At 37.0% G+C, this 25,498-nt stretch overlaps 1 protein-coding gene across 4 annotated transcripts in view; it reads left to right on the top strand.

Annotated features, from left to right (window-relative positions):
- Positions 1–25,335, top strand: part of LOC124178163 — a 36,756-nt gene extending 11,421 nt beyond the window's left edge. For all 4 annotated transcript variants that reach the window (XM_046561355.1, XM_046561356.1, XM_046561353.1 and 1 more), the window contains 3 exons: positions 20,317–20,491; positions 21,448–21,505; positions 21,893–25,335. In XM_046561355.1, coding sequence (XP_046417311.1) covers positions 20,317–20,491; positions 21,448–21,505; positions 21,893–22,633 — 974 coding nt within the window. In that variant the 3' untranslated portion in view covers positions 22,634–25,335. The remainder of the gene's footprint in view (positions 1–20,316; positions 20,492–21,447; positions 21,506–21,892) is intronic.
- Positions 25,336–25,498: the final 163 nt, after the last annotated feature.

Below are 25,498 nucleotides of genomic sequence, written 5' to 3'. Positions count from 1 at the left end.
AGGTGTATCTTATGAATTGTTATAAACGTGCGCGACGTAGCTTTGTCGTATATTTGGCAGGCTTGTTACGTAACACGGTGTTTGTAGTTGAACAAAATTTTTTATTTTCCACCTCTCTTCCCTTTCTCTTTGAAACTCGGTCCTCGACAATTTCGAGTGGTTTCAGGTTGGTAGGTCTGCATGTGTATAAACGCGAATGAACACCCCGCGTATCAGCAGGACGCGTTTCTCTCTGTATCATCCAACTTCGCGTCGCGTCGCAGCCGCGCGTCTTTTCTTGGGAATATTTACGCTCAAACACGCCTCGGGCAATTATTACGCAACTCCGAGCATCGCGTGTCGTTTTATAAAGATAGATTTACCTTTAAATCAGTGGGAATTGTTATCATATTTATTTATTATCCTCTGTCGAGGAAGTAACGGAAAGATGTGTGGACTGCGAAAGCTACCATCCGTACCTAAATTCAGGTCGTAGTAGCGTCTCTGAACCGACCTCAAAATTGTTATTACGATTATAAATCGGGCTGAAGTTTGTAACGTTAGCGTGCTGTTGCATATTTGGGACAAGTCGTTATCTTGCAACATTCGGATGATACCTGAAAAGGTTTTGTAAATTCAATTTTAGTTGTTCCAAAGATACAAAATAGATATTTTGGTTTGGACGTTTCGATACGTTAACCTTACTAACTTCAACCTCGTGGTTATAATATCTGACTCGAAATATATCGCGTCACACTTCCAAATCCCTCCCCCCCCCCCCTCCTTCATTCTTTATTTTTGATCCTCACGATCATCGCCTAATCTTTTTATAAATACACACCGATTTGCAAATCTCTCAAGATTATATTATTCCCTCTGCCAGGCTCGAATGGAAACTGCTTCGATCGCCCTTGAACAAATAAACGGCTATGCGAGACCGGTGCTTCGGTTATTTAGACGGTCTTTGAGAATTTTTTTCTTCTCGTATTTAGGTGAAAGTCGAGGTTTTTAAAGGTGTACGATCAACTGTTCGAACGATTCTCAATACCGCGAGATTCGCGGCCAACGGTTTTTCTGTTTTCAAATTACACACTCTTAATGCACCCAACAGATGCTCCTAGCTGCTCTCCCCCTCCTTGTATATATATAATATATATACTATTTACTCTGCAGCTGCTTCTCGACTACGCAATTTCCCCTCAGCTCGTTTCTTCTTGTGGGGTGAAAAATTTTCAACGGTACAACTGCACATATACATAGAAAATTGGCGCTAATTATGTTGTTGTGTCGTCTTTTTTCATTTCCTTTTTCTTTTTCTCACCGTTTAGACGAAATACACGATGTAGGAACTACATTATCATCTCACTCACACGATTGAACCGCTTTATTTGCACACGGATCTCTTATGCGCATATCGCTGCTAGCTGTGTAATAACTGGAAGCTATATATAAGTTCGAGTTTCAATATTTGTTTAAAATTATTGTACATTCGACTCGTGAAATTGCGCGCGATATACGTACATGCATACATATATGTATATTGTTTAAATAAATGCTGTCTGGTGAGCGTGGAGAAGGTTGAATTTGAATTATTTCCAAACAATTTTTTCGTTTCGGTAAACTTTCTAAGGCCGATATTTTCGTAATTAACTGAAATTTCGAAAACTTGTGACACATTCAGAAAATTTCTAATAATAGATGAATGGTGTTATTGGAAAGGGAAAAATATTTTCTTAGAAAGCAATCAAATCGTAACTCGTTCTATACCGTTGTAATTATATTATAACTATTATAGATTGAGAGATATTTGTGTATGCACGAAAATTAATGAACGTTGAATTTGTGAAGTGAAAAAATAGATATTCCTGCTCGTACTTCTATCTCTTTCCCTCTTTCGCCACACGCGTTATATTATCGTACCCTGTACAGGTTGCAACAATAAATATAAACAACATAATGCCTTACGCGCGTTCATTTTGAAATTGGAAAACAAACTGTGCGAATACAGGAATTTATGCCTTATATGCAGATCGAGTTAACTTCGTATTACCCATTTACGTAGTGTGGCAGTTTATCGCACACATCATTTACCGCGTACAGCTTGTTTCCATACCGTTTATAGAAACTCTGGCGATAAGTGAAAGAAGAATATAGTATAACTGAAAAAGATAAAAAAAGAAAGGAACTGCGATGCATTTCACAACAAGAGCAACTTTGCCTTCAACCATTGCAGAGGGAGTGGAAATTTATAAAATACGACCTTGTTAATTGTTTGTTATGCCCTAGTTATAAAAATTCTAAAATTCCGATACAATAACGAAGTCTTCCAATCAAAATAGCTATAGTTATCATTGCCATGACGAATTTCTTGTAATATACTGTATGTATAAAGGATGCCATGTGTATAAATATATCTGCGGCGGAATTGGGCTTTCGTTGACGATAATTCCAAATCGGAGACATGGAACTCGAAGCACGTGCGAAACCGCGATCATTTCGTCGCACGTGACGCAAATTCACTCATCATATGTACATTGTTATACCTTCTCCGCTTCTTGCGCTTCTGTCATGTTTTCTCTCTCTATTCAAAACAGATCCGATATCGTTCTTTAACCCGGTCCCGTTTCAAGTATACAAACAATCCCGTCCCGACCCGATTTATCGTTAGATAACATTAATCGTGTTTTGTCGTTGTTTACGAAAATTTTAGCCGGTCAAAAATCGATCGTGATTAATCACTTTACTGCAATTATCCGTGAAATTTTTATATTCTCATATTGTAGGAAAGATTTCTGTTTGATAAGAATAAAAAATAAATAAAATCTTAAATGTCCGTGCGTTGTTTCGAATCGCTTTGGAATTGTTAGAAATCAAGTGATTCATTCGATTTCACTCTACCAACTCGTTCTTTTATTCAGATGATTTTTTTCCTACAAATTCACTCGAACATGTTTTTTTTTTTTTATTTATTATTTTTTATTTTTTAATCACGTTAGCACCGTTCAATATTTAATTGTAGGATATCGCAACGACCTCGATTACCGTAAAAAAAAAAAAAAAAAATGGCAGTATATTGAACCGACTGTGTATAGCAATATACAACAAAGAATAGAGTTAAAACGAAGCGTCAGTATCGACGAATGTTTTTTATAATTCTAGTATTTCCTCCATTTATCTATTTATATAACAATTCGATAAATGCCCAGACCTTACCTATAAATACGAATATACAAGAAAGAAGATTAGTGACAAGTATCGATATTTGGCCAATCGACGTCCTTTCTTAATTAAATATGCAGATAAGGTCGTTCGCTAGTTTTTTACACACGCATCGTACAGCGTATAGCTAATCGTCCTGCAGATTCAAACACGAACTGACGGCGACTTGTTATCATCGTCTGTACCCCTCCACGTAGCTACGTACGTAACGTGTACAATATATACATTCCGTTTCGCCTTTATCATTTCGGCTGGACTCATTTTTCTCTCAACTTCAGTCTATTTCTGCGGTGCTTAAATTTCGCAGGCAGCTTTTTTAGATCCGGCATTGTATCGTATCGTCTATTAATCATTCGACGGTGGCTATTCCTACAATAGGTTATAGGTGTCCAGTAATAATACACCACGGCTTGTTTGTCATAAAATATGAAAAATATGTTTTTTTCACGAAGAGTGTACACTTATCTATAACTTTTCTATTTCTGATGAACAACGTTTCGATATTTATCTCACCACGGCAAGTTCTTATTTTCAAACAACCGCACGACACTGCACGCATTTTACAATCGTACGACATATCGAACAAATCCAGTCTCTTCGTTCACGCGTTGTATTCACAGCTGTACAGCTTTGTGTACTTGTCGGATAACTTATGACCAAGGTATTATACGTACTGTATATTTAAAATTTATATAACTTATACGTATATGTCTGTTGTTTTAAAGCGGTGTTAATGAAATGACGGGTATAGGATTCAATATCGGTATTCTCATCATCGCGCGATAATATGATGTGGGATTTCTAACACGTACAGCATCTGATCCATTTACCTGCGCGCTCTTTTCAAGTTTTAATATACTTTTTCCTCTCTACCGTCCTCTTTTCGTCTTCTTTTCGTCGTTATTGCAGCCGCTCTGTTCTGTTTGTACTTAATCTTCTGTGCTTTTTAAAAAAAATTTAAAAAAAAATTCACGTCCGCCTGCTTTTTCCCTTTTTCGACGTACTTTTTACTTATTACAAGTAAATAGAGGTACTTTATCCGCGGACCGTGTGATATCACTACGAACTCGTACTACGCCTCATTCTGTTATACCTTAAGTAACGTGTGTAAAATTCATGCTTACACGTGCACACCTGTCGCTCTTTGGCAATCGAATAGAAGTTTAAATACGATTCTAATGTCAAACTCGCGCACCGGTATTACTCAAGGCATGCATAAAGACACTTGTGACATCATGTCGCGGACGGGAGGAAATCAAGATCATGCGCTGTAAAAGGAAGCTGCGCACTCGTCAATATAAATGTAATAGCAAAATATGTTTACGTGTAATGAAGTGGTAAAAAAAAATTACGTCGCTAATTTACTTAATTCTCACACTCAAATTATCGCGTGCAAGGGTCGCGAGGATTGAACTGAATTTTATTAGGCAAACCGCGATCGAAACTGGTGTCTAATTTTCGATTTCTTCCACGTAACTAATGAAATAAAAAATAGCTTTATTAGATAAAGTTTGCTTTTTATTTCGACGTGCTTTTACCTGCTGCTTATACTGTCAACCAAAACTTCAAGAACTGTTTATCAACGTGAAAAATGCAAAAGCAAACTTTATAAGTAGTAAATGCAGATTTTGGTCATTATTCGATGTATAGAATCAAAATTTATTCACTTAAATATACACACGAAATTTTTTTTTCTTGTTAACCTGTGTTGTTGTTGTTATTACTGTTATTATCGTTGTCATTGACGCGAAATGTTTGTCTTATCTTCTCATCTCGGCATTAAAGTTTGTTCGTAAACCTAGATAACACTGCAGGCATCTGCCTATTATAATTATTACAACCTTCTTATAATTATTTCTGTGTCATTTTATACACACACATATATACATATATATATATATGTGTGTATGTATATGTAGGCATCGCTCTATGGATAAAAGGTAAAGTCCGTTCCACAGTGGGTATAAATGGCACGCCTCTTTCCTGCATGACAAACAATAACGAATGATTTTCGATGTTTTGAGTTTTTTTCTACGTATTTAGACGTCGTGTATAATTTTGTTATCTCGGAAGGTTAATTATACGTTCTTATTTATTCACGAGCCATTCGTATATATTTGGCTGAAAGGTTACGCGAGTGATTTTAAATTACTTGCGTATTTTTCCTCAATTATAAGGCGAAGCAAAATAATTGGAAGTATCTTGAGTCGTTTGTATTTGCTAGATGCGTACTGTAAAAAAGCCTTACTAAAATCTTGAATCATGATACATGTAGCTTTTGCGAGAATTACGTGAAAGTTCACTACAACACACACACACACACACATTTCTTAGGATAGTTTTAATTTCTGATTGAAAAAACTTCAGACGAGATTCGCCGAAATTTGATGATGTCTTACTCATTCTTAAATCCAAACCGTTTTACATACATGATGTTTGGATTTTTTCTTTTATCAATTGATATAATACCGAAATTTGGCGGTTTAAAAGGCGAACTGACCGATGATTTTCGGAGATTTGGTTGAACGTATTCACGAACGTTGGATTGCGAAGGGAAAAATAAAAATAAAAATAATCGGAGTATACTTTATAAATTGGTAATGTTTTTCAGATAATCTTCGTGAAATCATTCATTGGATTTGACGTACATTAGACTATATCGAAAAATTCGACTATTTTGTTTTTCAAAATTCAAGTAAAAAATATTGTTCCAAATGATGAAAAAAAAATGCTATCAAAGTTTGATCTCTTAATTTTAATATCAAGAGGTGTATCGTAGCGATTTTCTATTTCCCATTTAAATTACATTGGAAATATTTTTTTTTTTTTTGTTTAGCTTTGGAATTTTACAACTCGTCACTCATTAATTTACTGATAAGACCAGAACGTATTTTTGTAGGGAATGAAACGTTCTACAAAAAGGGTCCATAAATAACTTTTGAAAGAATCGATTTATCATAAAATGGTAACAGCGGCTGCTTCGCGGTTCTTCGATTCCAGATTGATAATCTTAACCTTACGTAACAAAAACACATTTAACCTTACAATGTGACGTATATATCTTCTAATTATCTATGAAAGATGAGAGATCGATGGATACTTGTCAAAAAGAAGGAAGAAGAAAAAAGAGAGGAAAACTAACAACTGATGTGCGTATCGCTAAATCACGCGTGTAAGAAAAGAAGCGAATGATCCAAATCTTAATTCTTTGCTGTCAATCAAAACGGATTAAAAGTATGAACTACGTATCATATTCACTGATTTGCGCGTTAATCAAATATCGCGAATATCTAGAAAAACGAAGTAAATCGATTCGTGTTGTTTCAAGATTAAATAATAAGAAATAAAATAATGAAATAAACTATAATAAAAAGAAGAATACCGGTCTCAATGAAAAGAAGAAAATTATACGCCTATTATGTATAATTTAGCAAGATCAATTGGTGCTGCATGAATGATAACGTTAAAAATTTTAATCTCTGGGAAGCCAATCAATAGTTGTTATGATTATGGATTTTTAATTAGAAGATGATTGATTTTTCTTAATTAACAAACAGCGACCAAGCCTATCCTGGATATATTTTAGTAAGCGGAAGTCGCTGCGGCTTTGACGAAACCGCGAATATAATATGTGGGCGTTAACGAACAAAGGTGGACGAGTTACTTTGGCGATCAGCTTGCAGACGCGCGTTTGTTAAACTTTTACGCTCTTCGGCTAGATTCGTATCTCTACACGGAGGGAGTCTTTCATTGCTTATTCGTAATTCCAATGAAATGTACGAATTCCGGTATAATCGAGGCATTGTATACATGGGGTATTCCATGTCAACTCGACCAAATATTTCCCCTCACGGTTGTCGATTCGCTTCACGATTTTCCTTGGATTTTTTTCCCCTCCAACCGTTAATTTTTTATGATTACTCAACGCCAACCCTGCAAACCCAACTAAAAATTGGCATTTTTTTAAATGTGTTACAAATTCTGAATATTCATAAATATAATAATAATAATAATAATAATAATAATAATAATAATAATAATAATAATAATAATAATAATAATATTCCTACGATAATAGGAGATCGTAGTATTTCTATACGAATTATTATTATCTTGAAATTATCCATCTAAAATCATACGTCATACATTCATACATTCATACATTCATACATTCATACATTCATACGTAGTATTAAAGTTTGAAACCAAAGTTTGGATGTCGGTTGTTCGGACGTTCAGAAAGTGACGTCGCTCAAAATTTTTTTTCACTCTCGAAGTCATCGAGCTATAGTAACCGTCACGACCAAAATCAGCTTATAGCCGAATTTCTCAGTCTGGAAACAACCGCGCAGTAGAGCGGACGGATGAGAGTCTCGCTCCGCAGATTTCGAGTACCGGTTTTTATATCTCCTGGATCCCGCGCTCCGGGTCCGCTACCTGGTGGAACTCGAGTTCCCGGACAAGCGCTCCGTAGTTTCTCTGCTCCAGGTCCAGTACCTGGTGAAACTTAACTTCCGGAACAAGCGCTCCGTAGTTCTGGCTGTCCAGGTCCTTGACCTGATGACTTTTGACCTTCCGGACTAATTGTCAAGTTTACAAGTTCGATTATTGAAAACGTCATGTTTCGTACTATCAAACCAATATGCATGCTTCAGCTAATATTTTGAATCGGAAAAAAAACCGAACGACTAGGATCAACAAATTGCAATTGGTGAGTGGTTGGCATTGTGTACATAGGAATACGCGACGATAGCGTCGTTCGATTAGAGCTAAAATTACTATGCGCAGTGTTTCAACTCTGTCAGCACTCAGCTGATCGTTCTGTGGTATTTTTTGACGAAATTTATTGTCATAAAATGACAATACGTTGTACTTACGTGCACGCGTAAACGTGATTTGTAGCATTATATAGAAAAAATCTTACGGGCAGATCCGGTTTGCGTCACATGCACAAAGACCTTTGCATATTATTACATATATAGTTTTATATATTGATAAATTATTCAAAAGCGAGCTCGTACATATGAATACATAACCTGTTGCTACAATTTATGTTATACCTTGGGTATATTCTCAGTCTGGTAATTCGAGTAACATCAGAGTTCGATTGAGCTTGTAATACAATTATTCCCCTATATAAACTTGGTGGATTAAAGTGTCTCTTTAATAAAACTGCGCGCAAATCATGCATATGTGTGTAAGTACCTAGATACAGCTATACGTAGATGTATGTGGTCAGTGATCAACAGGTAGAAAATTGTCCTAAAACTTGTGACGCGTCACTAACCGAATTAAAGTACAAAGTTTATCCCCGCTTATACAGGCATGTATATTTATATATACTATGCGACAGGTTCATTCTACAGGTGTAAAGTGATTATTTTCGTCGAACTTTGCGGTCAATCGAACGAAATTTGTTGCACACGGAAGTGAAAAAAGAATTTAAAATCAAAAAAAAGAAAGCAGCTTCTACGAGTTCGCGTTCTCCCGATGATTCGCACTTTATGATTCGCGATAACTTTCTTCTTCCTCTTTCATCCCGTTTAGCCGAGATATTAGATTTCTGGTTCACGAATCTCTGCTGTTTACCTGAAATTTCATTAATTGCCACGTGCACTGAGAAAAATTTTATTTGTTAGAGTGACTAGAAAAATTCAGTAAAACAGGTGTCGTTAAAAAAACTGTTTGAATATTGTTGGAATTACGAAAAACGAGGTACGCCTAACCATTTTGCGCAATCGTCGATCCTTTTTTGGCAATTGCAACGCAGAATCATTTTGTTCGGTTTACTCTACTTTTTTAGTTAAATACGGTTTTAACATGAATTTATTGTTGCACAAGCGTTAAATTTTCGCAACGGTTACGAGAAAATCTAGTAACAGTGATCGTAATGAGAAAGAATAGTAACGGGTACCAGACCTTCCGGTAACAGCTGGAAAACTAATTTTCACTTTCTACCTAGAAGTATATTTTTCGATTATGGTAAAAAATGAAATTAGTCAAGGACTGAGCGGTAACCGGAACTAAAAATTTCTCTCAGTGTAAAGTTAGAAGCCAAAATCCACAGTGTTGACGATAGTCACACCTGATATACGCAGCTGCGGGTACGTTGGCGGAAATTTGTGCCACGAGTTATAACTTATACCGTGCACGAATTCGCGGCTTTGAACGTATGTGCGTAACGGGTGTGTAAATGTACACGGATACATGGTTGATATATCTTTTACATTCATTAGCACTTACTCATGCGGGGTTTGACTCACCGCGCCCTGCATGCGAAAAAAGCAATAATGAATAAAATCACGTCGCGTCGATGCCCGCGCATTACGAAGCGGGAAGGTCACAAGGCACGCCCACGTATACATATACAATTTGAAGCAGAAAAACAGAGACATTGGCGGAAATTTTTAAACCGTTTAATCAATTAATTATGTCAGAAAATTTCTTTACTCTCATTGTTGATTGCGTAATAACTTTTTTTTTTCACACTAAACCTGCGGTTTTATACTATACCGCATTCTCTACATTTTCGGAAATTGTTATCTTGTAGGTGAGATGGTATAATGTTGAGACATCATTTAACCCGTACGTCGCGTAAAAGCAGGAAGTAATTAACACGTCTACTGCAGGCAATTGGGTCAATGCTGAGAGGCCGTTTGATCCAACGTCCGTTTCTGTTCTTTGACACTTTTATTACAGTCTGGTGAGGTTTATTCGACGGGGAAAAATACGTGTTAACTTGTCATATGGCACCGCGGCGACGAGAGTGACAAATCAAAAATTGTCATTTTTCAGTAGAAACAAATAACTGTGGGTAAAAAAGCCTCGCGTGCTTACGGAATTTGCCTGTTGTTCTCTGATCTGTGACAGCCAATTTTTAAACAACGACAATGTTAAATTTCATGCTTACGGATTCGAACCTTCCAAATTCGAATATGCAAAGCTTGTACAAAGAAGTAAAAAATAATTCTTATTTAATTAAAAGTTTTTCTTCTTCATTTTTTAAGAAGGTTATAATCTCGTCATTTCGTTTCGCTTTATTCGCGAATTTTATCATATATATTTATATTTTATCATAAATACTACAGAAAGCTGCGTAGGAAAATCTATTTTTAATATTATTTAACGATTAGAGATATGGTATAGATTCGGCAATAGACGATGATTGTGCGTTGCGACAGTCTCGACAATTCTCTCGGCCCACGCACCATACCACCAAAGTAGGAGTAAGTAGTTCATTGCCGTGCGGATGATGCGAAATAACATGGCCTGCAGTTGTCTACGATTCCACACAGAGGAATGTTAATTACATTCGTTACACGGTTGCCGATGAAAATTCCTTGATAAAGTTTGTACAATCGTTACCGTGATAATTTAAATATCGTTGTAATTATAATTGTTAGGAGTAGAGGATTAGGTTGCGGGGACGTTTATTTTACCTACGGCTAAAAAATATTGTCATTGTGAAGATGCGCTCGTTGATAGAGTAAAGGATTGTTATTTCAAAAGCGGACAGTAACCATTATATCATAATAAACTGTCGGAATTCTAATACGTCGCGTGGTTACGGTCACGTAGACCAAATACGTGCGTCTGCTCTGCACGACGTTCAAGGCAAACGCAAATTGTTTTCTCTCCCTTTAGACTTCAATACAGCGTTTATTAATCAGCCGTGAGATAACAGAGTCAGTTTTTAACCTCTTCTTGCTGTACTTAATAACGCTTTTGTTTATTTTTTTGGTACGATTTTACTTTTTTCGGGCTTTAAAATGATTTAACGACGCTTGTCAGCTGTTACAGCTAAATCTTTGTTACAAGTGTAACGTGTAATCTATGTTACGCGGGTATAAAGCTTGGATAAGGCCATAAAAAATGTGAGGCGACGATTATTTTCTTTCGCGCCGTGTTGATGGTTGTTTCTGCTGCTGCTGTTTATTATAAAGATGAATTTTTATCCACACTGCGGGTATTGAAAAAAAAAGAAAAACAAATTTCTTCACGATCTGCCTCGATATTCTCCTCTGCAGTTTGTCCTTTCGATTTGTTATATTAGCTGATGAAAAAAGCAATTGTCTTGCATAATTTAGTGCGATATGTCGTTGGATTCATAAGGGTTTAAAGTAACCATTCGCGTTTTTTTTTTTTTTCCACGAAACACTATCTGTTATCTATTATCACAAGTATACTTAGCTGTACACCGAAGAATTTAATTTTAGCATGAAATCTATATTTAATTTTTTTTTTCTCTTCACTCCAGGTTATTATTTTCATCGCAGCTTTGTCAGCTTGCCAAATTTCCGTATTTTAAATGCAACCAGCAGCTAGTCCAACGAATCTAATCCAAACCTATAGCTGTTCTATTCCCGTCACTCCGTAAATCCTCTCTCGCTGCATAACGTCAGGCACGATCATTTTCTCATACGATACGCATAATGAGTTTGTATTGTATGCATATTTTGATTGAAAAAAAAATAAAAAATAAAAAACTCGTTGAAATCAATGTCAAATTTTAATCTTGAACTGCGAAGTTGTTTCGTGTCTAGGTATACGCGTTATAATATATAGGTACTTGTGGAAACTATACCCCCTCAGGTTCGTTGGAGGCTGTTATAGTCAATCTGTTTAAGTTAATTAGAAATTATCCGCGAGACTTTGACGTGCTTCATAATTATTTTTCGCAGCGGCAAGAGATGAAATTACCCGCAGTATGAAATTGCTTTGACCGATTACTCGATGGCCGTATTAATAGTCAAGACGTTGAAACAAGAAAGGATTTGAAATCAGTCCCAGAGATTGCCGCTTCTTCGATCTCGCATATATATACATATACCTCTGTAAAAGTACCTACGGTTACGCATGCTAGATGAATAAAAACGCCAATTTCTCATTAGACATTTCAACTGTCGGTATCGTCGATCATTGCGAAAATTTTGGGACTCATCTACGATTATCCAATTACACCTCTTCTTTGCAGAAATTCGTCATTCGTCGACGATATGTTACTTGTATTGTGTTTTTTATTCGTTTCTTTTTGTTTTTTTTTTTAATCGTAACAATTACAATATCACGTATGTAATATCACGGTTTAATGCGTCGGACAAATTAGGCTTACATGTATAAACACACTTGCACGAAGTATAATTACGCGAGCCTTTTCGTTCTCGGGTTTCCTTCCTGTTCGGACGGGAGTTTGTCTCCCTTCTGTTCGTGGATCAATAGAAGGGTCTCGGCTCTGCCGCCGTCTGATCGTGAGTTCTCTCTTCCTCTTCAGCTTCGTCCCTCGGGCATTGGTAGTCGACTGTTGGGTGGAACCGTAGTCTATGCGACATCGTACCGTCTTATTTTTCAACTCCCCGCATTTCACGAGGGGACGAACCTGCCTGCCTCTGATTCCAAATTGAGCAGCATTATCGCGGAATGGTTTATGCGGACCCTACGTAGAAGCACTTCGCACCCTTATACGTAGACGGGAACCCCGTTCTCGTATTCTCTCGCCCTTGTGTTACCTACGCCCCGACACTTGGGACTGTGTCGTAAGGTAGAATTGCTCCGCACCACCTCTCCTTACGCGGTTCAGGAATTCGAGACTTTGAGGGTGGGGCTGCTTAAGACAAAAGGTGGTTGTTGAAACTGCAGAGGAACACGCCGAAGGGTTCGACAAACAATTTGATTATTATTTCTCATATCACCAACCGACAGCCAGTTTCCTAATATCGTTGCTTTGTTACTTAACTTGTTGCTCGATGGATGTGGAAGGTTATTTGTTTAATTGAAATGTCCGTGTCGCGAAGATTCTAAGACGATACGAGGATCGAACGATCTTGCCGATAATTACGTCATAACGATTATGCGCCGATTTCTGTATCGTACATTAAGTAACTGGAATATTTTCTCAGGCTAACCAATCTGTACGTGCCATTTCATATTGTAATTATGACTTTTGTTATCTTCCGCCAGGTCATACGGCACACCGCGTATTATATAGTTCTGCATAATCGTGATGGAGATGTACAGAAATCTACTGGTATAACGTATTTAAGCGTGCAACTTACGTACTTACGTTATATACGTGAAACTGTGACTTGAGGAAATTCTTCGAACGTTGAATAATTAATCGTTAAAACGAGATCCGATATTCCGAGAATGTTTGGGTCGCTAATAATTAAACGGCTTCGAAGGGTTGAATGTAATCGTCGTTAAAACGAAATCGGTGTATTTCCATCGGCGTAAAACATTGCGCGATATAATTCATGAATCATTTAACAATTTACATGCAAATTGTGCAGCAGAGTGAGGCGTCAAATCAAATTACGTCATAGTGAAATTTCATCCGTTCATAATGGTGATCTGATTGGCGTCTTTTTAATCCAATTGTAAAACTGTTCGCTTCAGCCGGTGCTGTTTGATTTTTTTTTTTTTTTGTTCCCTCCACTTTTCTTATTTTAAAAATTTTTTTTCTTTCATTTATTTTTCTTACACCTTTTTGCTTTTTGTTCGTCAGGGTGATAATCGAATTTATTGCGTCGTGTCGAATCAGCCATACCGGTGAGAAATTGGCTACATAGGCAGGAGTGGGGAGGCATAACATACATTTGATGGAAAGACATGCGAAGCGAAATAAGGATAAAAAAAAGAAGTAAAATAACAAGGAAGGCCTGACGAGGCAGAGTTGATGAAAAATAAACACTATACCGAGCGTGTAATCCTGTTTTGGTTGTAATTTAGTGGTAAAAAGAGACTTATGCTAAAATACCTATCGACCTTCGCGTTATTTTTCATTTGCTTTTCATTGACAATTGCGTATAAATCCAAAGTAATGTACACATACATACATGTAATATCGGTCTCCTCCTCGTGTATACGATCACCGACGAATGTACATTTACGTAAGAGATGCGGATCGAATTTTCTTACCGCGTTACAAATACATCCCACAGTAACAAGTCTTTTGACACAATCAGTTTTTCGTGCAGTTCGTTCGAAGATATCGCATTGCTCTCTGTACCTGTCACTCGTTTATCGCACGTGCAAAACACAGGCATACGAACGGTGAGGAGAAAGGTGTTTTTGGCTAGGTTGAATCGGTCTGCGCATGATCGGGAAGCCTGAACAGAAGTAGACTTTATATAGCGGAATAGCAATAAACGGCTATACCGCATCGATGATTGAAATTACGAATTGTAACCGATGGTTTTATGCCGATCAATTTGGACTGTTGAACAAAAAAATCTGACGTATCGTCGCTTACGATTCTTGTTGCCTATCTCGCACGCTGACGACATTCGAATGTAAAAAAAAAAGAAAAAAAGAAAAAATTGGAAATTTGATATTACATAGTACTATGAGGCATCGATAAATAGATTAATACATTTCATTCGGTACATTCGGTATCGAATACGCAATTTATTACTTTGACATGAGTGATGTATCACTCACTGTCAATTGATTATTCGAAGAGAGAGAGAGAAAAAAAAAGGCAGAAAAAATGAATCTAAGATGAAGTAATTCGTGTCCGTTTTCAGTGTCGTAAAATCAATTATACGCGGTATCACGGTAAAATAAATCCAAGTCGTTAATTCAATTTTTAAATATCCAATTACTCCAGCAGTCGGTCAAATCTATAACCATATAAATATCATACGATAAAAGAAACGATAATTATTTTTTTTTTCCTGCTATTCTCGAATCCGACGAATGGTCATTCTGTTATTCAGCCACTAGACTTCAGAATTTGCGAAGCACTCGATGACAAATACTTTGCCAAGAAAGTGATTCATTTTCGCGTCGTCAGACGCGGAGGTAAGATATGCAAACTTCAGCATCTAGCCTGCATCCGCTCGTGATCTGCTGTGCAGTAATGTTAAAAAAAAAAAAAGAACCACTCGATTCAAGCCTTGTATGATTTTACCTTGCAAAAGGAACCTCGATCAAGTTTCTCGGGTCGTGTTTTCAAGGAAGAATTTTTCCACTCCTCGTTGGATGACTGAAAATCGATACTCTTTGTAAAATTTATTACGAGATCGATACGAAAAATATAAAAATACAAAAACACTGGTATCGTAAACAAAAGCTGAGGTACCGATGTTTCGTGTTAAAGGGGAATATCAGTGTGAAAAAAAAATCGATTTTATTTTTTTTTTTGCTTGAATAGATAGTTTTGACCTTTAAGAATATGCCTACAAATTTTTAAAACAATATTCGGCTTAGAAGTATTCGAAATTTGCACCAAGCGTCGACGCTTGTTTTATATCAACATTTAAGTTGCATCATTCAATTTTATCCTCTCGAAACTTTAAACGCGTTTTTCTCGAAACCATGTTTTTTGACCTGGTTGTCAGCATAACTCTGTCAAATTTTGTCCAATCGACTTCATTCAAAAAGTATTCTCTTCAGAAAACTTATCGCTATCGTCGCATCGTAGAGTTTTTTTTAAATTGCTTACATTTTTTTTTTTAATTCATAATTTACTGCAAATTTTTTGTGTAAAATTGTACACTTATGTAGTCAACCGTCGGAAAGTTTTTTTTTTTTGAGATGCCATTTTGCGACCGCTCCTCTGCTTTATAAAATGTACCAGAAATAAAAAGAAAATTTCCTTGCATACTTCAATGCTTCAATAATAAATACACAAAATCCAATTTTTTATACATATATTTTCTATAATGTGACCAAAACAGATTTTGTTTGAGTGGTCGGTGCAACGATGCCGTTTGTTGATCGTATTTTGACCAACCAACCTTTAGGAACAAGCCGTCGTCCAGCGTATTCCTAGATGCGATGAAAATGTTTGATTTGACGCCGCCACCGCTGGCGGTTTAGCAAGAGTGATCGTTGGTTTCTGCACAGTCACTATATAAGTCGTCGTCGCATACCGACATCCGTCCTGGTTAGTTTCTTTGGTTATATAAATAGTTTAAAGGCTACGGCTTCACAACCAGGGTCAAACGTACCTGGCTTTCAATTTCTCCTTCTGAACGTATAACGCACCCCGGGTCTTGTCATTCTTCGATAGCACTTGAAACCTCTCCGGATTTTATTTCTCACCGTAAGACGTTGACAAATCGTTGGCGAACACGCTTTTTCATTATAACGGTCAAGTGTGATTGCCCGTTAATAAATAATAAATAATGATATATTCCGTGCATTTAGGTGGTAGGTATTTGCAACAGGATTCCCTGCAAAAACTTGTAATTAGATGATTTGCACCTGTGTTACACGTACCTCGAAACTTTTTCGCACTTAGAAGATCAACCCTTTGAGCCACACATTATTGTGCCGAGTAAAATTTTATAACAAGACAGTATTCTGTGCTTTTTGGGCTCGCTGATTGCGAATCTGAAATTAGCTTTTCCAAAATTCCAGATGGTGGATCCAATGTGGCGGATAAAAATTCCGAATTTAGTCAAATCTGGTCAAAAAAAACTCTATGTAGTGGTTTTCGGAATCGTCGACTACAAAAATGAAATCAAATTTGAAAATGTCGTTGTCGCGGATCCAATATAGTGGTCAAAAATTTGAAATCATCGAATACGGTCAAAAACTCTATACTCTGTCAATATTTGAAAGGTAATTTCAAATCTACCATCGATGCTGTGCATTTTTGATCATGTTTTCTAACGACCTTTTGCTGTAGAAAAAAGTAACTACTTGTATAAATTGATTCGCATTATTTGTTATGTATTTGATTGGGAAAACAATAATTCGATCGAACTACCAGCTTCTGCCAATTTTTATTCGAAACCCTGATTCGTGCGGCGTAGGAGATTTTTTTTTAGACCAATTTTCTTATGTATTCCCGAGGGTTCATTACCGAGTTTCTATCTTTGTATTGGGAAAAAAACAAAAAAAAAAAACTATCGTATACTCCCGAAAGAAGATGAGAATACCGAAAAAATCAATAACGCATTGCACAGCCGTAGTATTTTTGCTTAGCGAGTATGAATTAAAATTGCGGTAAAACTAATTGCAACCTGATAAATATTGAACGCCAGAGACGGAGGTAAATTTTTTCTTATTTAAAGTAACAATAAATTGTTTACAATATAATCCGTGAATAAAATAATCAGGCCTGTATAATAATAATATTTATTTAGCACAGAAAAAAAAAAGAAGACAGAGAAATAGGAAACGAAAAGTTTGTTTAAGTTACCAAAGAATTTCGTTGCGGTTTTGCAAATCTAGAACAAGGATATTACCCGTTACGTTCTTTCTTATTTTAGCTGAAAATCGATACGAAAATCGAAACAAAAAACAATGTTTCTATTTCCTCATCAATTCAAATTATAACGCGATCTTCTTGCTCGCTTCGAGATATTGTCTGACCTTGGCATCCTTTTGACCTACTGCCTCTTTTAACACTTTCGAAACTTTGACACTGAGACACGACGTCATGAAATCTTGATCAAGGTGCGGGAAAAAACACTTGAAATTTGTAATTCCGCTTGACACGGATGAGAGACACTGATGCCGGGGATACCGTATCGCCAAAAACATGGGATGATGGTCTTGCGGGTCTAATGGATCTAACGGAGTGAACACGCCTTTCGTGAAATTTTACGACCTCTACGATACGACATTAACTAAAGTGCATCGCTGCTTTTCCAGCATCCTCGAAAGGGTACACCAACTTGTAAAATATTTATATAACGTTCAAATTCCGAGGCTTATACGTACTGGACCTTCAAATCGAGGGATTCGATAGACTCGTAAATCTAATAAAAATTTAAAAAAAAAAAAAAAACGAGATAACCGAGGCGAACACTCGAGCAATTTATTCGCGGCAAAAATCTTGTCGATTTGTAAAAAATTCTAAAATACACAATTGCAATAACTACTGTACTGATGTATTTTCATTATTTTTTATTTCGTCTTTATATAATACTACTGCGATTTTAAATTCTTACTCATTCTATGACTCAATGCACATAAATTTTATAACCATATAGGCGTGTACGTAAAGACGGAAAGAATATGTAACTAATTTCAAGCGTTGCGAATTGATCGTACGTATCTTAATTACTCTGTATAAATTTGCTCCGAAACATTGAAACCGGGATTAATCACCTCTGAGGGCTGAGACCTGATTGTAAATTAATTGGCAATCGTATATGGCGTGGATGAATCAGCCGTCCCGTTTCGGGATTCTAGTTAGGTATCCACTATTCCAGATGATGATGCATGCATGTACACGTATAGCATACGTCACAATCAGCATGTATCGACTCTGCATCTAGGTATTGAGTCATTTCTCTGCAAGTTATTCTCGAACCATTTTATACGCACGCTGTATCATATATATTATATACATGCATACATACATGTATGTATAATTTGACCCAAAAAGCTTACCGCCAGCATTGTATATTTCTTTTTAGTTTCGTTCGTTGGTTCGTTCACTCATTCATTCACTCGATCATTCATTCGTCCATTCATTCATTCATTCATTCATTCATTCATTCATTGGCGACTCGGCGAGTCGCGTGCTCAGATGCTTGGTGCAAAGTAGAATGAACTCTGATTACAATGGGACATAAATAAACAAGTCCATTAGCTATACAACGTACGTCTCGTAGAGTGACGCGAGTACACGTGTACTTTCGCGGGATGTATCAAGACTCACGCACTCTCTCACTCGCACACTTGCTACGAATGGTATATGTACAACAATCCGATTTGCAACAAACTGCGTTTCGCCTGCCTAAGCAAATCGGACCGCATGCGCTTAGGGTTCAAAACACTGCACGCGTAGTTATTCCGCTGGTGAGAGCTGCTACTGATTGCTGCCCGATGCGCATCATTCTATATTTATCCTCGTATTTGCAAAACTAAACCGTGTGCAGCGGCTCTAACTTTGCTCGGTGTTAATTAAGCCGGCGGATGCCTCAATCGGTCACCTCGACATTATGTTCCTAATAAGAGCGGCTGTGGGGATAAATGTAGGGATATTTTAGAGATGGAAAGCGGTTATTCGTGTCATTGATAGATTGTTGAAATTTATTCGTTTTAAGGTCAATTTACGGTATATGTTTCGGTCGATTGCAAAAATTAACTTCGTGATTTATCGGATGTTTATGTTGGAATTTTTAAACTCTCTTTGCTTACATAGTTCGTCGAGATCGAAATTACGGAATTGTTTTTAGTTGTGTCTTTATGTATTATAAACGACGCTCTGAACAAAGGATATCATTTTCTTTTCACCTTACATTCTGAACTCCTCAAGGAGCGAATGTTTATACCAATTATGATGAAAGCTGTCGACAGAGATTTTCCAGAGAAAAGCTTTTAGTCTGTCAAGAATTCTACTCGGAAAATATGGCGGCCACTCAGGTTTTTTAAAATTCATAACTCGTGCGATTCTTTAAAATGAACCTTTGTATAGAAATTATTATCTGCAATCTCTTTCAGTGCAGTTAATGCCAGTTCCTGTCTTCGTATCATGAAATTTGTCAATCCCAGGATTTGAGGCGGTGTAGAAATAACTTTGGCGATTCAAGATGAATGCAGTGGAATCACAAAACTTAGTGCACAACTAAAACTGGTCAGAAACATTTCATTTCGCCAGCGAATTTTCATAGATTGTTTAATATCATAGGAAGGTCCTAGAAAATTAAGATAGTTTTTTTCATTTCTCTTTCTTTCTTTCTTTTTTTTTTTTTGGTCTTGACTTGAACATAATTTTATGTGTATCGCTAGTCTCGTAATTGCAGGTCACATCGATATACGATATACGATATACGATATACTTCTTTCTTCTGATCTCTTTCTTTTCCTTCCCTGCTTTGTTCCTCCTTTTTTCTTCTCTTCCTAAAAATAAGCACCAGTCCATCGGGAAAAGAGGGATATTCATTGCGGCGATTCAGCGCCAATTAAACTCTAGCTAATTAACTCCGTATAAACAAAAGAGATGTTGTATATATGTGGGTTGAAAGTATAATAAAAAATGAACTGTCATGTTCTTACCGCTTAATTTGCCGACGTATACACGATACAGTAAATAAAACCTACAATTGTATACGTAACTATACAATACACTTCCTGTATATATTTCACCGAATTTCAAAGAGAAACTAAATATACGAACCTGTTTGTCTCTACATTCAAGTGATCATCGGTTTTCAGGTTCGGCGTCAATTGAGCAGAAAAACGGAAATGGAAATACCAAAGGCAGCAGCAAGACCAACAACAACGGGATCGAGGTTAACAGAAACGAAGAACAGAATGGACCCATTGATATCAAAACTCAAGCCAAGAAGAAACCCGCTACTCCGGGAACCGGCCCTCTGCTGCACCAAGCGTGAGTTTCAGTTTTATCTTATTTCCTGATCTGCGTTTTATTTTCCAGATTTTTTCCCCCCTGATACAATCGTTTAGTATTAATCTAATAACGTCGCGTACATTTTTATACATATATGTTAAAAGTTGTATCACAATACGCCGATATGCAAATAACGAATAGGAAATTGAACTGTGTATGTGTGTACTGAGGAGGAAAATATAACCTACATCACCTTGTTGGAAAAATGTTTTCCCTTGTCATCCTGCAAGAGTTTCACTTATCTCCTACATATCGACGCAGTATTTTTTCGTGGCGTGTATATAAGTTAAATTAAAGTCGAGAATATTTATTTTACGTTCGTTGAACCGGCTTAATATCATCGCGGTGGGCGTTTTTATTTTCATTTTATTTTTCTCCTCCGTATGCCGAGTAAAAGTTGTATTGTATAAATACCCGAGGGTAAGCTTGTGTAAGAACGAACAAGATGATCCCGATTTACATGCTTCATGGTCTTGTTTTATTTAATCAGTGCTCGGTTGCCGGAACGACGAAACCTGGAATATTCAATCCAGTCTTAATTTTTCACCACTCGACGGATCTTCTCTCGTTTGCTCAAGACGAGCCAGGGATATGTATGCAAATTCGACTTTACTCTTCAAAGACCTGTTTACATTGCCCAAATTTCATTTCGTTTTTCTTTCGTTATTAATTCTGCGGGAATACTTTTCTTTTTCGTCGTCATTCTTTTTGCTGTTACAGTAATCAGTCGTATATGCGTTATAATTCACGTGTTTGAGATATTGTTCAAAGATTGGTTGAAATGAAAAAAACCCAGCCTGACTAAGCAAAATTTGAAGATTAGCAGTTTAATTATTAAAAATATTTGCATAGGTTTATTTTCCTGCTTGTCGCCTCCTGAATCACTACACCGAGGTATAACTATCCTTAACCCTTTCTGCATCTTCATGTTACAGAGAAGTATCATCCAGCCAGGTAGACTTCTTCAAGATGCTGGACGAGAAAATAGAGAACGTAAGTTGGAACATTTTCTTCACATCTTAAAAATTCATCGTAGACGGACTCTGAAACGGATTGTCAGTCGTCGTGAAGTTTGGCAACATTATACATTCTTAACTTGCTAACCGGCGTTGGCAACTCGTTTCAGATGACAGATAGAAACAAAGAAAAACATTTAAAACGTTAAAGGTACTTTTTAGACCACTGTCTATATGAGAGATTGAAAAAGGCATGAAATTGCATTGCATTTATATCCGCCGTACACGGTAACGTGATGTACGTAACGTAAAATTTCCATTCCACGCCCTCTGGCGTTATATATAACAAAGTTTTGCATTTCTCACGTTGGTTGTTTTTTTTTTTTTTTTTTTACTTCCCTTTATTCCTCACAATAAATTCCAGGGTCCAGACTACGACGAGAGTTCGGATGCTGCTGCGAGAGTGGAGCGGGTCTCGAGTCTGCTGCGTCGTTGGGAACTGGCTAGCGTAACCTGGTCCTCGGTCTCGGAGCTGAACGCCTCGCCGTCGACGATGCATCAGAGGGGGGGTCGTCGTTCGTCCTTGAGCAATTCCCGGCAAAGTCTGAGCGCTAAGGACCGCGAAGGAATGCGAAATATAATCGGTGGCCGTCCAGAGAGCGCTCCGATATTCGTAAGGAACGCAAATCGCGTCGACGGTCTCCAAGATACTCATTGCCCGTCGCCGAATATGCCGAGGCACGTGCTCGAGTCGATATCCCAGAGTCCTACTCAGAGTCAGAAGAACACGCCGCCGGGCACATCGCCTACGTGTTTTCGTTACGGTGATTACAACGCCGGAAATCAGTCGCCGCCGGTTCATCATCATCAGCATCAACATCAACATCATCATCTGACGGAGAAGATCGGCGCCAAGCTTCAGTACAAAGGATCAGCGGCGAGCGGCAACGGCGCCGAATTTATAACAACGCCGCATCAGCTTTATCGCGAGCAGTACCTCCAACAGACTGGAATCATTACGATGCCTAACAACAACCAGTTCTCAGCTGGTTCGGGAAACAGCGTTATCAGGAGTAATCCTTACGTACAGCAGTATCAAATCAATCAAACGGAACATTTCGGCTCGCCGCGAAAGCGGGGATTCAATGCTGCCCAAATGACGTGACTAGAAGTCGGCTGCAAGGGTATCGAATGACGGACGATCGTACGTCCGACTATTCGGAATCAGAACGAATTTGTTTGGCGGCGAATAAAGACTGATTATAATGATGAATAAATGGAGGTATACATAAGGAAAATCATTGCACGACAATTGTTTTATAGGACGTTTAAGACAATTATTACGATGACACGGCGTCTCGATCCCGGTTCGCCGATGACAGCTTGCGATCGATAAATCAGGCGAGGATGTAATGCAGAAGGAGGGAGAGAGGAGAGGAGAGGAGATGAAAAATCAAACCCTCTTCGTTCGTGGCATCAATTTTGCACCCCATGTATGTTGAGTGAAAGACGTTTTACCTACGCGCATTTACATGTTGCTGATTATTTTACAACCTCGAATCTAATATTTTGCAAACGTGATGAAAGAGAGATTTTTACGATGGAATAAAATATATCTTAACAGTAACGATACAACAGCGACAAGGCCGAATGATATAATATATTCGGATTGAGACAGTAAATGCTGGATGATTCTTAAAAACGTCGGACGTAACACCTCTGTCTGCAGATATTCGTGAGATACTCTTGAGAAATGGGATTGCGAACCGGCGTATAATAATGCGAGGGATAACATAAAATTCAAATCTGGGTATCCCCTGTGTATGAGAAAATATTCACCATACGAATGCCAATGACGAAGCGTCTGACAGGGTTACCAAATATGGTAATGAGGAATTCGTCATAAAGATGCATCATTTCTTTAAAATGCAATCGCGAATACGGAACGTGTCCATCTTGGTATTTTCTTTTGTTCAGTAATGTAAAACGCTTTCCACTGGCAGATAAGAAATGCAAAGTGGTAGGCGGGACGGTGAAATATAATAAAAGATAGGCTGAATTCGAAAATGAAGAAGAACAAAATATACGGCATGTGGCCTAACGTGTCCAAGCTTAATTGACTCTAATATCTCATGTAATACGTCACATGTCAGAAAGTTAGCTGTATGCTGTACCGTTTAAAATCGCATAAGAGTATTTTGATAAGTGCCAAAATAAATAAACTTCACCAGTAAGCAATCTGAATGTTAACCTAAAATGTTTAATGAGAACAACAGAGTAGAAAAGAAATAGGAAAGGGTTTTAAAACAAGTAAAGGGTAAAAAAAATCACATCACTTTCCCTGACTCTATATAAATATGTATAATGTGAATTACTGTAAAAAGACGGTTTTTAAATTCACTAGATGTATGATGTATAGCAAACTTCATTTGAACTGAAAAAAATACTATTAAAACATACAACATATACCTATCAGGGCCACCACAGTGACACACCTTAATGTCAAAATCAAATCTAATATATCTAGTAGACGGTAATAAACTTTTGTATAAATGTTTGTGAAACAAAACAAATCAGGTATAGCCGGAAACTAAGTTATATCGTCATTGTATAGAGAAAAAAAGAAAATTGAAAGATCTACAGTATAAAGTTATAATATATAATATTATATACTTTATTATTATAACACAATGTGCAGTATAATGCATAGATTATATTATTAAATACTGCATGTTATAAATATTGACTTTATATAAATATATAGTATACACACTCATAGTCGATTGTATATTCGTATGTTGACTATCAATTTTATTAATCTATCAATATATATATATATATATTGATGCATATATTGATATATATGCATATATATGTATCAGTATATATATATACACACATATATAGTATATGTATGGTTGATGATATAAAACAATTTTATATTTCACGTTGAAATGTGCGGAACTTAAGACATTCGCACGTGACACTTCACGCTATCCAACACAGTGTCTATTTATTCTGTTCCGTTGAATCATTTTTTTTTAAATGACTATATATTACCTTTCTTATTACGAATAAAAAAATCGACCTTACGTTGTGTAAATTCATCTCATCTCTCATTGCTACGAAAATATAATACTACAATGAATCAATTTCTTCTCAAAAAAATTCGCATCTCTAACAATTTATTTTTGTTTGACTCCTTGCGTGATAAGTCATTTATTCGGTTGGACCTAACATCTTTAAATTGTTAATAGGGATTTTTCAATTGGCAAAAATATTTTGCAATAATATCCACGGTGAAATTAATTTTTCAAAAATATTTCGTCAGTGTGTGGATTAGGTACACGCGATGCGCTCGATGGGAATGGATATATAAATCATATAATAGAAATAATTCAAACATCGATCAATTCCACCGTTTGGAGATACTCTGATTCGCCCGATTCGCAATTCTGTATGTAGTACCTGTGGCGTGAGAAGATTGTGAGCACGTGAGGCGGTGAGCAGTCTCGACTATAAGCCGATTTGAGATAGGTAGTGCTAACGAGATCCGGGTGGAGGGGAACCCCTACAATACTGACCTAATCGCATTTGTTACCGGCTTGATGTACATACATGTACAATGTGCACATCGGCGGAAATCGCTATGTATGAGAATGTTGTATTACGACCAGAAACGGGTCATGGCTCAATCAAGCCGCGTTTTACTCCATTTTAATATGTCAAATTGTATGTATGTACTTCTAAACCGGTCAGCATCTGTCATGCAGCGGTTCGCTGGTACAATTGTGTAAGTCAATCTAGGCTGTTATTTTTCGAACGAATAAACACAGAGCAGTTTCAAAGGCTTCCGAAACAAAAATATATATGAGCATATTTCTTAAATTTTTTTGATGGCATTTTATCACCCTCGATTTAATGTGAAGAAAGAAGAAATTTTATTTTGCATGCTGTCGTGTCCTGTGTGGCTTCTGGTAATATTTCGTGATAGCGGCAATACCCATTTTAAACTGACTCCGTGTAGTCA

The sequence above is a fragment of the Neodiprion fabricii genome, chromosome 3 (genome assembly GCF_021155785.1).
Source record: "Neodiprion fabricii isolate iyNeoFabr1 chromosome 3, iyNeoFabr1.1, whole genome shotgun sequence".
Classification (NCBI taxonomy): Eukaryota; Metazoa; Arthropoda; class Insecta; order Hymenoptera; family Diprionidae; genus Neodiprion; species Neodiprion fabricii.
This window is presented reverse-complemented; position numbering and strand designations above follow the sequence as displayed.